General features: G+C 46.0%; 1 protein-coding gene across 9 annotated transcripts in view; it reads left to right on the top strand.

The window, feature by feature from the left end:
• Positions 1 to 14,364, top strand: part of SYNE2 (spectrin repeat containing nuclear envelope protein 2) — a 173,918-nt gene that overhangs the window by 144,547 nt on the left and 15,007 nt on the right. For all 9 annotated transcript variants that reach the window (XM_040701588.2, XM_015287885.4, XM_015287883.4 and 6 more), the window contains one exon: positions 11,028 to 11,190. In XM_040701588.2, coding sequence (XP_040557522.1) covers positions 11,028 to 11,190 — 163 coding nt within the window. The remainder of the gene's footprint in view (positions 1 to 11,027; positions 11,191 to 14,364) is intronic.

Below are 14,364 nucleotides of genomic sequence, written 5' to 3'. Positions count from 1 at the left end.
TTATTCAGGTAGTCTCTGCCAATAGAGCATTTGTCTTTTTACATGGGATGTCTTCAAGCCTTACCTTCAAGCAAGTGTATGGTAGTGCTTTGAGGTACCTTTGTGTATATTTGCCTAAAGCATCGATGTGGCTTCCAGTATTGAATATCCAAGGGGGTATTTCAGCAATTGGGTAGCTGGTGTGAGGACTTAATACAGTTCCGATTTTCTCACCTTTGAAGGTCTGGAGTGTACTAGCTGCTACCTGTGATTTCTGTCAATTTTGCATTCAGGACCAGGATGGTGAACTATAAGATGATGAGGAAAGGTTATTTTAAACAGTAGGTCCAAGGTTATCTGGACGCCCAGTGGGCTTTGCTGTTCCTTATGGATTTAATGCCTAATGAAGGTGGTTCAGTGCTTGGAACAGTTTTGCAGCGTGGATATAGCACATCTCCTCCCTCACCTTGCTGCGTGGGGCTGGGCTGGCATTTGGGCTGTTGTTGGTTGCTCAGTTATAAATACCCACCAGACTCTAGGAGAGTTTATTTTGCTCTGCTTTCAGTATTGTGGTGTGTTTTAGGACACTAAGGTGGAGGCCCCTCCTGCGCTTCTGGGTAGCATCTCCTAATAGTATGAGAGGTAATGAATTTAAGTTGTGCCATGGGAAATTCACGTTGGACATTAGGAAAAATTTATCCTCAAAAAGAGTGGTCAGGCATTGGAACAGGTGTCCCAAGAAGGTGGGGGGGGGGGGGGGGGGGTCACCATCCCTTGGAGATTTTCAAGAAGAGGGTAGAGGTGGCGATGGGTTGACGGTTGGACCAGATGATCTTAGTGTTCTTCTCTAACTTGAACAATTCTATGATTCTAAGCTCAGGTGCTGTGGAGGAGACAGAAGTTCTACTCCTCCCAGGTGTGACAGAAGCTGGGCACCTTCATGAGGGAGCAGAGCAGAGCAAGTAGCCTTGGAGGTGGGATGACCTGTGAGTGCGGGCTGTGATGCTCCACGCACCGTCTCCTTCCTTTTCAGTTTTCTTTTGCAAAATCCTTTAAAAATAAGCAAACAACAACAGCAAAAAAATTAAGTTGTGCTAAAGGAGTGCATGGAAACAGTGTGGTGGCAAAATCTGCATCAGCTTTGTTGCACGAAGACATTGTAATCCACATCTCTTTACAGGATCTCAGCAGTCAACCACTGCTGATTCCATTCAATGTGTCGGATGGATTGGCAGGAGGAAGGTTATAAATAAGGGGTTTTAAGTTGAAGGAGGGAAGATTTAGGTCGGATATCAAGAGGAAGTTCTTCACTATGAGAGTGGTGAAGTGCTGGAACAGGCTGCCCAGAGGGGTTGGGATTCGCCATCCCTGGAGGTGTTCAAGGCCAGGTTACATGGGGTCCTGGGCAGCCTGGTTTGGTATTAAATACGGAGGTTGGTGGCCTTGCCTGTGGTGGGGGTGGAGGTTGGAGCTTCATGATCCTTGGGGTCCCTTCCAACACAAGCCGTTCTGTGATTCTGTGAAGGTTGGAGGCTGTAGAGCACGGTACGGGGGTTGTTTACTCACTGCTGCATGATGGAGGAGAGACCATAGTGCTGCATAGCTACCAGCATGGCAGCACTGAGTCTCATGCTGTTCTTGTAACAGGCCAAAGCGTGAGCAGTGAGTAATGTACATAGCTGTGCTGTGAATTGGAGGAGAAAGTGTCTGTTGAAGATCTGTGTGCTGAAAGCTAGCTCTTTATCCTGGACACTGAATCTTTCTAGTAAACAAGCACTAATAACCCTGTGGCTAGAGGGTATAAAATAACCCATATCCACGAGGGAGTCCAATTAGGTGTATAGGTGATATCAGTTCTGTGGTCTCTAATGTCTCCACGGCTGACTCAGCAACTTGGGTAACATCTATCTTTCCTCTATTGCAACATATGTGTATGTCTGTGTGATACCAAAATGAAAGCAAACCAGTCTGAGCCAATCTATCAATACAGAACATTCCACCTGGTAGCTTATTTCACCTTTTAAAACCAATAAACATCTCCTGGGACAGATGGGCAAATTAGGTGAGCTTCCCATTTAGTCTTTGAAGTGATTCTCTTAGTTCATGGTGACAAGCTCAGATTTGCCATATGGCAATGCTTGCAGGACTTAGCACTTTCATTGTATGCCTGTGCTCAGTTTGTGTAGTGACAAAGCCTTGCTGCATACTTTGCATCTGGAGAGTAGCATGGTGCAAATTTGGAAAGGTCTCAAAATGTTCATTTTCATGGGGTAAAATGCATTAAGGCAGTGAAGTGCTTGGGAAAGAGAACAAATGAATTCTGTGCAGCTCAGAAGGTACTCTTGACAGTGCAGGTTATTGTGCTGAAGTCTCTGCTGATAAAGGGGGAATGTGAGTGTACCAAGAGGCAGAAAGAGGGCCTTGTGCTGACCATGAAGATGGGCATCAAATCTTTTGCTTTTCTTTGGTCGCTGACCTTGTGGCAGCACTCTGTGAGAAAAAACAGAATGCTTGCACTCCCACCCAAGCAAAGGCAGAAACAGCAGAAGAAGCAGTGCACCGGCTGCGTGCATGTGGGCAAACGCAGCCCAGCATTTCCATCCCTGCTGTACTCTGAAGCAGCACTCCCAAGCTGTGCCTGCTTTAACCGGAGAGCATTGGCAGGGACCTGCATTGTGTACACAGGCAGAGGCGTATCCCTTGTTGTCCTTCCCTGGCCTGTTTGCTATAGGCACAAACTCCATGCTTTGCTTCCTAGTCCAGAGGGAAGGGTTTGCTGCCCATGCTGCTGTGTGCACAGAGCTTGCAGTCAGACAGGAGCAGCACCCACTGGTTGCAGGTGGGCATCTTGAGCCTTCAGGAAAATCTCCGCCTTCATCTGTGGCTGCTTCTGGTGGTTTGGGGTCCATGGGCTGGTCTGGACAGTAAGAAATATGCATTTGGGGGGGGGATTGGAACTGAGTGATTCCTTCCAATCCAAGTCATTCTATGGTTCTGTGATTTCCGTACCTCCCGGCATCCTGCAGTTCTCAGCACTTTCACAAAGCTGAGGAAGATGGATGCCATTACTGTGATGTGTTTCTTGGTGGCTCTGTTTTATGGGGAAAGGCACGTTGGTTGGGTCTGTAGCAGGAAGGGGTTAAAATAACTGACTTAATGCAAGCGTGAAAATGTGGGGAAACTAGCAACACCATATGTGCCTCCTTATCATCTTAATAAATCCTTGGCAATTAGGGCTTTTCTTTGTATTTGCAAGCCAACAGCCCTCATTATGGGGTCCAAGAATCCTAAACTGCAATTACTGGTCAGCCCCTTCCTTCTCACACTGAGGTGAGGAGATACAGGGTGTTTTCCACTGTGTACCAAAAAGAAATTCTACAAGGTTCTTTAGTCAGAGGGTGGTGTGTCCCTGGCACAGAGAAGCTGTGGATACCCCATCCCTGGAGGTGCTCAAGGCCAGGCTGGATGGTGCCTCACCATGGCAGGTGGGTTGGATTAGGTGGTCTGTGAGGTCTCTTTCAACCAAAGCAGTTGTACAATTCCCTGATAAATTCCCAAACAGTCTGAAGCAGCTCAGCTTGCAGTAAAAGGGGAACTAGCTGAAGCTCTCCATTGACAATGCTTTGCGCTCGGAACACGGGGATGCTGCTGGATTTATTGGGGAGCTCTGGTAAAATTCCCTGCTCTGTGCTTTCTCTTCATCCCTGCATCCTCGCTGCAGTGGGTCTGCCCCAGTAACTGCCCAGATGGCAGCAGGCTGCACCTTGTAGGTTCAGGGATCGGGCGAGTTCACACCGCCCTCAGCTGCTCTCTGGGTGTATTTTCTGCCACGTGTCTTGCCCTTTGGCAGGGCAGCACAGTGAGCACCACGTGTCGGTGTGCTATCCCACCCCACTGCAGTGCAGCTGTGCTCTGAGCTCAAAGGTCTTCCTGACTGCTGCAGATGGGCCCTGCACAGCAAGCGAAGCAAGGCGTGCTGCCGTGGTTACTCCGTACAGCCATGTTCAGCAGAACTCTACTGGTTTGTGGCAGCACCACTGCAAAATCTCATTCTTTGTAATCATTTTAGTGCAAAAAAAATAATAATGATGATGATCTTTGTAGTTGAAATATCACTCGCAGAGCACCTGCTTTTTTTCCTTGCTCTCCAGGTTCCCCGTCCTTCAGGGATTACGGTTCTGTTTGAAGCTGTGACAGGATTCATTATCGTCTCAGGCAGGATGGTTGGGCTTATTGGGTTATGCAATGCACGCCGAGGTGTGCTGGGAGCGGGGGGAGCTGGCTGGGCCAGGCATGGCCATGCCTCCCTGCTGGTCCTTCGGGGAGGGTTCTTCCCATCTTGCTGTCCCAGACCTGCCGTGCTGAATGCACCTGACGGTCCCTGGGCCACAGTCTGGTGGAACGGAGCCTGAGTGTGATTTAAATCACTGTACAGTGCGAGGTGTCTGCCTGAAGCTTCCTCTTCTGCCATGTATTGACTGTGAGCGATTGGCAAGCTCACACAGGTCTGCAGATTACCTGAACGCTGAGCAGCCTTTGATTTCCAGCCCATTCCTTGCATTTTTGGGGGGATTACCACAGCTTTTATTTTTTGTCTGATGTTTGCTGGGTGGGGAGTGACTTTTAACCCAAGGTTCCGTGACTTCCGCCTTATTTCCCTGCCCCACAATCGCTGGCAGTCATAACACACAAATTATGAGTGTGTTTTTCCACAGATGAGTGATACCGTAAAAGACATGGGGCTGTTTTGTCCTCCAGGCTCCTTGCTCGAGTGGCCTTCTGCCTGCACTGGGAGGTTACAGAGAGGACAGGGCAGTGTGTGGGAGATTTAATTCGTACTTAAAGACCCGGGATAGAATGGTACAGGCGACAAAGAAGAGCACAGAGGAAGTAAGGATACCCCGTGTGCGTGGTCTGTGTGCAGATGGACCTTTGCTTGATGTGGGGTTCGCTTCAATTTGCCTCTGCTGCACATCGCCCGGTTGTGAGGCTGTGCATGAACAGAGAGATGAAATGAGCGCTGAGAGCAGCTCTGTCAGTGCCGAAGCCTCCAGCCTGCCACCGTGCTGTCGCCGGCCGCGGGCGGCTGTGCTGCGTGCGTTCCTTCGTGTGCTCCTTCTCCTGTGTCAGAATAGAGCTGTCGTGGGTTTGCTCTGAGGAGGGATGCGGCCGTTTGCCAGGTAAAATGCCAACCCAAACGCTGCGGGGCTCAGAGCCGCCGCGGATTCCCCAGCTCAGGGGTCGGGGAGGAGGATGGGCAAGCCCCCCCCCAGCGCGGGATGCTAAAGCAGCGAATAAATAGGGCATCTGTGGAGGAGGGGTTTTCTCATCCATGCGTGCCGTGGTCGCACAGGCGCTCGCTCGGTCCCCGGCAGCTTGGGATTTGCAGGCTGAGGAATGGTTGCTACTTGTGAACCGTAAGTGCTGATTCGGGCTCGGTGGCGGTGGGTCGTGGTGCTGGGGGGGACGGCTCTGCAGCGCGGGTGCGCCGGCGCCTCAGCGCAGCTCCCCTTGGACAAGTGGCTGAGCCAGCGGGCTGTGTGAGGGGCTTAGGAGGAGGAATGGCCCTCAGGGCCTCTGCCTTCAAATCAGATGGTTTGGCAGTTTGCAGCCAAGGCTGAAGAGGTGGGCAGCAGCAGCCTTTGGCTGGCTGCAGGGGGGCGTGAGGAGAGCCATCCTCCAGCGTGCCCGTGTGTGCTGAGCTCACAGCCCACGCACACAGGGCTTCCTGTCATGTTAGCAGCACCGCCAAAATGTCCTCGCCCTGTATATGAAGGCCTGAAATTCACCGTTGGCATCACGGCCCAGGATCTTTTGTCCTTCACACAGCTAAGCTCGCCCCGCACCTCGCTGAACAAAGGTTCCGGGTCTCGTGCGTCTCATTTGCCGCAGTAAACAATCCTGGCAGCTGGCAGGGCGATGGCAGCCCCTCTGCTGTTACAAATAAATGGAGGCGGTGTCTTTTTCTGCCTGGCTTTCATGACGTTCGCGTTGGTGAATGACGGCTTGGAATATACATCTGGATGTTTTTCATCTCATTAGACGCTAAACGCGAGCGTTATTTGTTACCCTTTCAGCTCTCCTGTGCCTTTCCCTGCTGCACTTTGACAGCTAATGGAATGCAGCTGGCAGGCATTTTGTCATCTTTTGTGTTGTGTGAACACACTTCACTCAACCTGGAAGTGCCTCATAGTGGTAGATAATTCCCAAGTAGTTACTACAAAATATTCTGCTGCTTTGTGGGGGCTGTGCAGCAATTCAGTCCCAAACTGAGCAGTCCCTAATTTGGTTCTCCTGCAACCCAATGCTGGCAGCTTCGCAGGGCCCAAATCCAGTCTGTTAAGGCCCAAATCCAGTCTCGAGTCAGGTCAGTTAGTCCTTCTGTTCACTTTTGCAGCCAGCTTTTTGTTATAATCTCCTGCTTTTGTTCTTTTTCTGCCCCTGGTATTTTTGTGGGAAGATGAAGATGTGTAACAACGGGCTTCATTTGGCTCATGCCATGCGTCTAATGCATGTTTCTAAGCACTGTTTTGAATCAGGATGCCTTTAGAGTTGGGCCCGTGGCAAAGAACAAGAGATAGTTCAGTTGTTTGTTTTTTGTTTTGTTTTTTTTTTAAGATTGTGATATTATTCAGATTTGTTTTATTTTATTTGTTTCTGGGAGTATGCTGAAGTGTTGGAACGTGGCAGGTTAATTCTCATTGGGAAGCAAACTGTGTATCGCCAGGCCTTCATCGGGGAAACAGTAAGTTTTGCCTGTTTGACCAAATAACTTGAGAATTATCCTTCAGAATCCCATTAGCAGTAGTGGTGGCATGCTTTGGGTTACGGGGAGGAGCACTTGAAGTTTCACTGCTAATTCACTGTGTGTTGAGTGATTGTCACCGGGAGCTTTTGCCCCATGGGGGAGCTTTTGCCCCAGGCCTGGGGGCTGCACACCCCCTCCGAGCTCCCAGACCCATCTTTCTGCACCATTTGTTCTTTCTGGATGCATCTCAAGAGAGTCTGTGAGATTTCTTGCATGCAAGTAGCAGGTAATTAACAGCGCAGCTGAGTGTGATCGTTGCAAAGGTGTAGGGCTTTTATGGATCTAAGTAGTACTTTTTTATGCTCTTTTTTGATCTCTAGCCAGAGAAATGGCAGTTGTCTTTGACTTCTGTGCAAGCTTGATGAGGATGCTCCACTTTGTCATCATTTCACCTGTTGCTTTCAGTGTAGGTCCCTACCCTTTGCCTCGGGCTCAGTGTCTGTGGGCTGTAACAAGAACAGATTGGCCAATGTGAACATCTGGAGAGGACTGCCCTCCTGTTTACAAAATGCACTAATGTGAGCTTCCATTAGGATTTTTATTCTCCTCTAGATGCTTGGCTGAAGTTTGAGATTGATTACTTAGGTGATTAATGGTGGTTCAGTGACTGAAAAATGCCGTATTCTTCCCAAAATTAAATTAGATATTTACAGCAGTGCATCTGTGAATGCAACTGCTAGAAAATCATAGAATGATAAAATCACCAATGTTGGAAAAGACCCACAGGATCACCCAGTCCAACCATCCACCCATCAGCAATAGTTATATAAAATAAATACAAGTTCACAGTACCACTCTCCTTGAAGCTGTTGTTTGTCTTATTTGTTGGATGTGCTGTCAATCATAAAAGCATAAATGTTTAATTATAATCGAATGTACCTTAGTTTGGCTTTGGACCACCTTGTCCATATCCATATCCTGCCTGTTACCCAGTGTGAAGGTTGAATACAGTAACCCATGGCTTGTAACCCGTGAATTTTTCTTTAATGCAACTTCAAGACAGAAGAAAAGTGGATATAGATTGAGAAAGGAGTAAAGGAAGCAGAAGAACAATACTGTGTCCTAAACTATGGACTTAGCAAGTAGGCAGTGGCATCAGATGATTCCAGTACGTGCATCTCTTGCAAGACATTTCCAAAGCAGAAAACCCCTGTTTTCTGTACAGGAGAGCACCAGCTACCTTTGCAGAATAGCAGTAGTTGTTGATCAAAGTTGTTGATCATGTTTATGCCAGTGTATTGACATATTTAGAGTTCTCTATTTTGAATGATGCTATTTGCTTCACCTGCCATTCCATTTTTAGGGCAGCGGGTCAAGCCTTGTTTAATTCTAACTGGTCTGAAGTCATGCAGAATTAGCAGTGCAACAGTGCAAATGTTTGGCTTAAACTTTTTACGACTCTTCTGTTGGTTCCTTCTTTCTGTATTCAACACAGTGCCCATACTGTCCCATCTTTTCAGCAAGAAGGGCTGCCAGGTTGGTCACCTGCCTTTGGTGAGCCACAGGCCTGCTGAGTGGTATAATCAGGTGGATCAAAATTGGCTGGTGGGACAGGAGCAGGGGAGAGAGTGGAGTGAGATTTAAGTCTTCTTGGGCAATTTACTGCCAGCCTGTGACAGCACAAGAAAAAAAGCTGTATGGTTACTGGAGTGTGACATCTTCATTGAGAACCACTTAATGGAAGCGGGACCAGTAACGGGAAGATTTATGTAGCAGCTGTTTGCTTGGAAACCAGATGCCTTCTGCATAAAGGGTTGAACTTGAGAGCAGAGTTCTGAAAAGAGCTTGTTAATGAAAGCAAGAGCTGCTGAATGCTTTTGTCACCCCCTGGCTTCTTCTGACAGCTGCAGCAGTGGAAAACACCATCAGTGTAAAGGAGCAGATTGCTTTGTGCATTTCACCAGTATCAGTGGCTTTGCAGGTGAACCACAGACTTGGGCCAGATCCTTTGAGCTGGCTTACGGGGTTGCATCAACCAGACTAGACTAATTTTACATTCTGGAGAGTGCAGAATTACTAAATACTGTCTCCAAGAGTCCTAGTTATAGGATTGTTCTCTTCTTGTCCGCATTCTAAAACTGCCTGAAAATTCTGCTTGACCCTTTTGGAACAAGAGGTAGGGGAAACTGCTTCCATATGAGACCCCAAATTTGCTGGCCTTACTCCATACCCTGGCAACACTCAGCAGAACTGAACAAATCCAGCGTGATCATTCCCACATCTCCATAAGTATTTAACCTTAAATCAAGTGTCCAGCTGACGTCTGTGTCCTGTTTGGTTGCCTTAAGGTTGCTAATAAGATAAGTCGTTGCTCACAGAGTGATATATTCATCGTGGATTAGCTATCCTACATATCTCTTGTTGCATCATATGCTACAACGGGCAAGTGTAAAACCCACTCAGTTTCAGGCAGTTTGGACTCCTCTAACACTGGCTGGCACAGCTTGGTAGCCAAGCAGGACAGTGGGCAAGAAAACTCATTTTTTCCTGCAAGGATGCAAGGAAGGGTAGGTCCTTTGCATGAAGCCTGCAGCCCGGAATGCTGTCAGGGCACCTCTGCCTTCATGTAATCCGTCCCTGCCTGCGCTAGGTGAGATTACGTCTCCCTCCCTCCCAGCCCCATTCCTAGCTTTGTACAATGCTGCTGCAAACAAGTGAGTTAGGGTTCATCTTGGACATCCCAGCTGCTGGTATTGTTTAGCTGGTGACAGTTCCCTGCTGCAGCATTTGACAAATAGGTCACAGTAGCTGATAAGTGGGAAATATTTTGGCCTTTTCACATTTCATAATGAACTTTTAGCACTGCACTTGATTTAGATAGTTTAGCATTTTTTAGACTAGGCAGTTACTTAAAGCTTAATACAGAAATTGGTGTTTTTAAAACCTCGTATAAGGTCCAAAAATCCATCCCCAGGTGTAGGGCCAGAATGAGACAACAGAGGGATGAAAGAGGCCAGGAGGGATAGTGTAGGGAAATGATACCAGCTGGAAGTGGGCTCTCTCTAGGGCAGGGGAGAAATCATTTCACCTGACTCCAGTTGGTATTTGTAGTACTGCACTATAGACCAGTGCTATTCACAGAGAGAAGCAAGTGCTTTCTGGTACAGTTCATCCCATCTTACAGTCCAGATGTTTGAAGCAGGTCTGATTAAAATCAGGATCTAGAATTCATATATATATATTTTCTTCCATTAACTATCAATGTGTGGTTGGCAAGCTTTGAAATCAAACTGAAGTCAGAAGAGATGTATTTCACCCACTATTGGGCTTTTTAGTAATTGTTATTGGGAATGGCAATAAAAGAGAATTACAAGAAGATGCGTGAGAGTGGTGAGGTGGTTTAGCAGATACCCTTCCAACACATGAAGATAAATTCACAAAAATCTATGATCGGGCTACTTGGGTAGTTTGAGAGGCTTATAAAGGATTTTGACTTGGGAATATTTTGTAAAGGCTGTGAGTAAGAAGTTTGTCTGTGCTTTGAGAGCTGTGCTATGAACAGCTGTAAGAAAAGTAAATGTTCTATACAGCTTATTTGCTTGTCTGATGTATGACTCTCCAGCTGTTGGATATTTCCCTTTTCCAGTGTTCGTTGGGTTTTTTTTTATTTCATTTTCACCCACCAGGAGAGTCTGGCACTTCTCCACACATTTCAGTTTGTTGCTTAGAAGAACTTTCATCATAGCACTGTGGGGTCTGAAGCTGTTATAGCTCAAGCCTTCTTCTCTACTGTCAGCATTCGTTTACCCAGAACATTGGACTTTTGGTGTGGGCACAATTCTGTCTCCATTGGCAGAGCAATACCTTGCTGGTAGTCCTGCTGCTTAGGATAGGCCTGGTGGTTGATGAAGAAAGCCTTGAACATCATTCGCAGCAGGTACACTGGGGCATAGATACCCATTTCAGTTTAACTGAGGCGTGTTGCAGTACGAGCACCCACTTAGACAAATGCCCAAGAATGGACTGAAGACCTGACCAGCAGATAAATGAGGCTACAATAATTGACACTGCTCATTTAGCTTCAGTAGGTAATTCATACAAGATCTTCCTGCATTTGTAGAGCAGAGGCTTGCTGAGCCAATTTAGGTAGCTTTTAACTAAAATATGGCTCTGGTTTGCAGACAACAGGTTGGTGTGATAGTACGTCCTTTTGAAAGCCGAGCCTGTTGTCACCTTCTGCTAACATAATTTCCACTGATTGCAGATCTTTGTAACAAAATGTTCTTCCTGGTTTGCTTAGGGTGAAGAAACTGAAGGAAACATTTGCTTTTATACAACTTTTGGACAAAAACATGAGTAACCTTCGCACCTGGTTGGCCCGGATTGAGTCAGAACTTTCTAAGCCTGTTGTTTATGACATCTGTGATGACCAAGAAATCCAGAAGAGACTGGCGGAACAGCAGGTGGGAAATAGGAGCAGCCAAAGCGAATGAGCTAAAAATTTGCTGACAATTGGTCCTACTTTAAAATCACCTTTCTCTTTTCTTTAGCCAGGCCTTCTAGCTTTCACTGCATGTTCCTGCCAAGATGCATTACATGGAAAATTTTTATTTGCTTGTTGTTATTTCAGTATTGTAAGTGTTGGTCTGCTCCCGCTTCTCCCCTTCCACTGAAAAATACCCACAAAGTACAAGGAACAGCTTTTTCACGTCAGAGTTTTTGCCCAGTTAAGTTCAACCTTATAAGGGCTAGACAAGGCACTTTTTGTTTAAAACCATTCCACCTTCTCCTGTCGCTATCAGACCATGTAAAAAGTTGTACTCCTGATAATAAGCTCCTTTTAAGTAGTGAAAAGCCACAATGAGGTCTCCCCAGAACCTTCTCTTCACTGGGCTGAACGAGGAAAATAGATGACCTAGGTTCAGCATTGCAAAGCCTGAATCATGGAAGCAAGCTGGCTGTGACAGATCTAAGTGCTATGATATGAGGTATTACACTCTCTAGCTCACTCCTCTTTCTTCTCATATGCTGAGGTATAAGTATGAACCAGCCTAGGACTACTTGGCTGTTGTTGGAATGCATGTATGCATTTCTCCAAGATAGTGGCTTATCAAGGAGCTCTTAAAGATCTATGCTAGTTTTTAAGTGCTGAAGATGGCCAGGACTGGTTACAACTGAATGTGCAAGCTTTTCCAGCCAAAAGGAAGTGCAGGTTGAGATGTCCTGTAGTAAAACTTCTTTCTCTACCAGCCGGGCAAGGAAAAGGAGCTTCTCCAAAGCACAGACTTGCTGGTAGAGCAGCATAAACTGTGTCAATCTTTCCTCTGTGCTATAAGTCTGCCCAGGTTCACGGTGTCTCCCTAGGAAGGCTGAGAATCACCGTGGTTGTCTTCTGACTTGGTATTTGCAGGAGTATTTGCCCTAAAACTGAAGATCGAGAATAAAGCTGTGAAGTGTGGAACTTTATGGCATCTGCCTTTTAAGAACGTTCTTCCCATCCTGTCCATCTTCTGTCTCTCTGACTGCTGCTTACTTTTCTAATAAAAGGTCCCTTTCTGACCCAGACCTGAGGGCTGTGTTCTCTGTTGGCTGCTATGGCTCTCAGTTGCCTCATGCCTCAGAGATCATGGGAAGAGCCAGTGCCTCTGTGACAGGAGTGGAGATGGCTCCCACCAATGCTGGCAGCTGGTCAAACACCAGAACCTTTGGTCCTGTGGTCTCATGGCTCCAATCTGCACTATGAATAGTCACGTAAACAATATGGAGTAGTATTTTAAACAATATGGAGCAGTATTTTCTCCCCATCCAAACCTTTTGCATCCCTCAAAGGCTGTGATAAATTGCCGTGCAGAGAAGAATGGTGGATGCATAGGAATTTTTTTCCAAACTAAAGCCATTATGGCAAGAGCCATCATTTGCTGCTCAGAGCTATCTACTCCAGACTGCTCCTACTGTAAACTTTAGCAGCTTGAGCATGAGAAGCTTGTGCTGACTAAAAAGACCGTAGGTAAAACATACTAGCAAAACCCTTATCTAAACACAACAAGTAAAGAGATCCTTCCTGGTTTTATCTGAACGATTATTTCAACAAGTGCAAAGTGTTGGTGAGAAATATACCCTGCAGGCTTTGTTTGTTTGACATCCTCGACTGGAAAAGCTTTACTTGTTCTGTCTTGAATAATGACATTTAAAAGCATTGTGCATCCAGAAAGATGTTTTAAGGCATGTTTGTTCAGCTGAAAGATGAAGATTGAAACATGAGTAATACTTCTTCTTAGATTTCAAGTTGATTTCACCAATGCAGAAGTCTAGCAGCATGTGGACTGCTTAAGCTGATGGAAAAGTACTTTTCTGGGGTCAGGATATGTTCTTGGCCCCATGGTTTGCTTGTGTTTGTCTCACCATAATGCAGTCAGGTAATTTGGAATAACAGCTGTGAAATCGGCAAGGATTTTGCCTAGGCTTATTGCATATGAACCCAGGCACAACCAAAAGTAATGAACCAGTGTCAGCATGTGTCGTAACTTAAGTAAGATGGTTTTGTAATTGTGTTCCAGAGTCTCATTTTTACAAATATAGTTGTAAATCCAGAGTAGTTTAACAGATTCTGAAGAATCTTTCTAGGTAACAGCAGTGGGGTAGAGCTGCCTTGAGAACTAAGAGGCTGTACTACAAGGACACCTCTGCCCTGTGCTCAGAGGACAGCTGTGAATCATTAATAAGTTATCAAAAATGATGCCGGGTTGCTTCTGGTAGTCTCTTATCTATGTAAAGATTTTGGTACATTATCACAAATCCCACAAGCCAAATTATTACCATTTCTGGCTTAGCCCTTCTTTCAAATACTCATATAACAGTGAAGGCGTCCACAAGGTGATACTCAACTCCGTGCACCTTGTTAGTTTCAGGGAGGACCTTCCTTCAACTCTTCTTGGATTTCCTACAAGCAACGTCTGGGTGGGTTTTCTTGGTGTTGTGTTGGTTTGATTTAAGTCTAGAGTTAAACCAGGTCTGCTTCATCTGTTCACTGCAGCCAACCTTTTAATGGGAGTTCTTTTTGCTGCTGTCAGTAAAATATTTATTAGTGTTTGCTGTTGTTCTGTTATTCTGGTTAGAGGCTCTGTACCCCTCTTTAGGGAAGCCAGGAATGGGTTGAAAAATGGAAAGAGAGTGGATACTGTCACTTCACTATTATTCACAATTGATAATGTGCAGAGTTGCTTTTTCAAGATGAAATACCTTGGTAAGGCTTTATTTTTGTGTTCTTCACTTACTTTGACTTTCAGAATAGTTACAGGTACAGAAGGAACTACCAGAATAGGATGGAGAAGCAAGCTCTGGAGAAGAAACATGTAGTGTAGATAAGACAAAGGGTCTTTGCCAGACCCTTTAAAATCGTCTGTCAAAACAGGAGCTCTGGAAGGGGAAATCATGGAATCATAGATTCTATGATAATAAGGGAAATAAGAAAAGCAATGCAATGCTGGCTGCTCTTTTTCTATGCTTCTGCAGTTTGTGATATCAGTCTGTGATCATGCAATCGCTGAAGTACAGGAAGAGTGCAATGAGTTCTCTATCAAGGCTTACACTGTGATAAGCTGACAGGACATACTCCCATCTGGTACAGTCAGAATTAA

The sequence above is a fragment of the Gallus gallus genome, chromosome 5 (genome assembly GCF_016699485.2).
Source record: "Gallus gallus isolate bGalGal1 chromosome 5, bGalGal1.mat.broiler.GRCg7b, whole genome shotgun sequence".
Lineage (NCBI taxonomy): Eukaryota > Metazoa > Chordata > Aves > Galliformes > Phasianidae > Gallus > Gallus gallus.
This window is presented reverse-complemented; position numbering and strand designations above follow the sequence as displayed.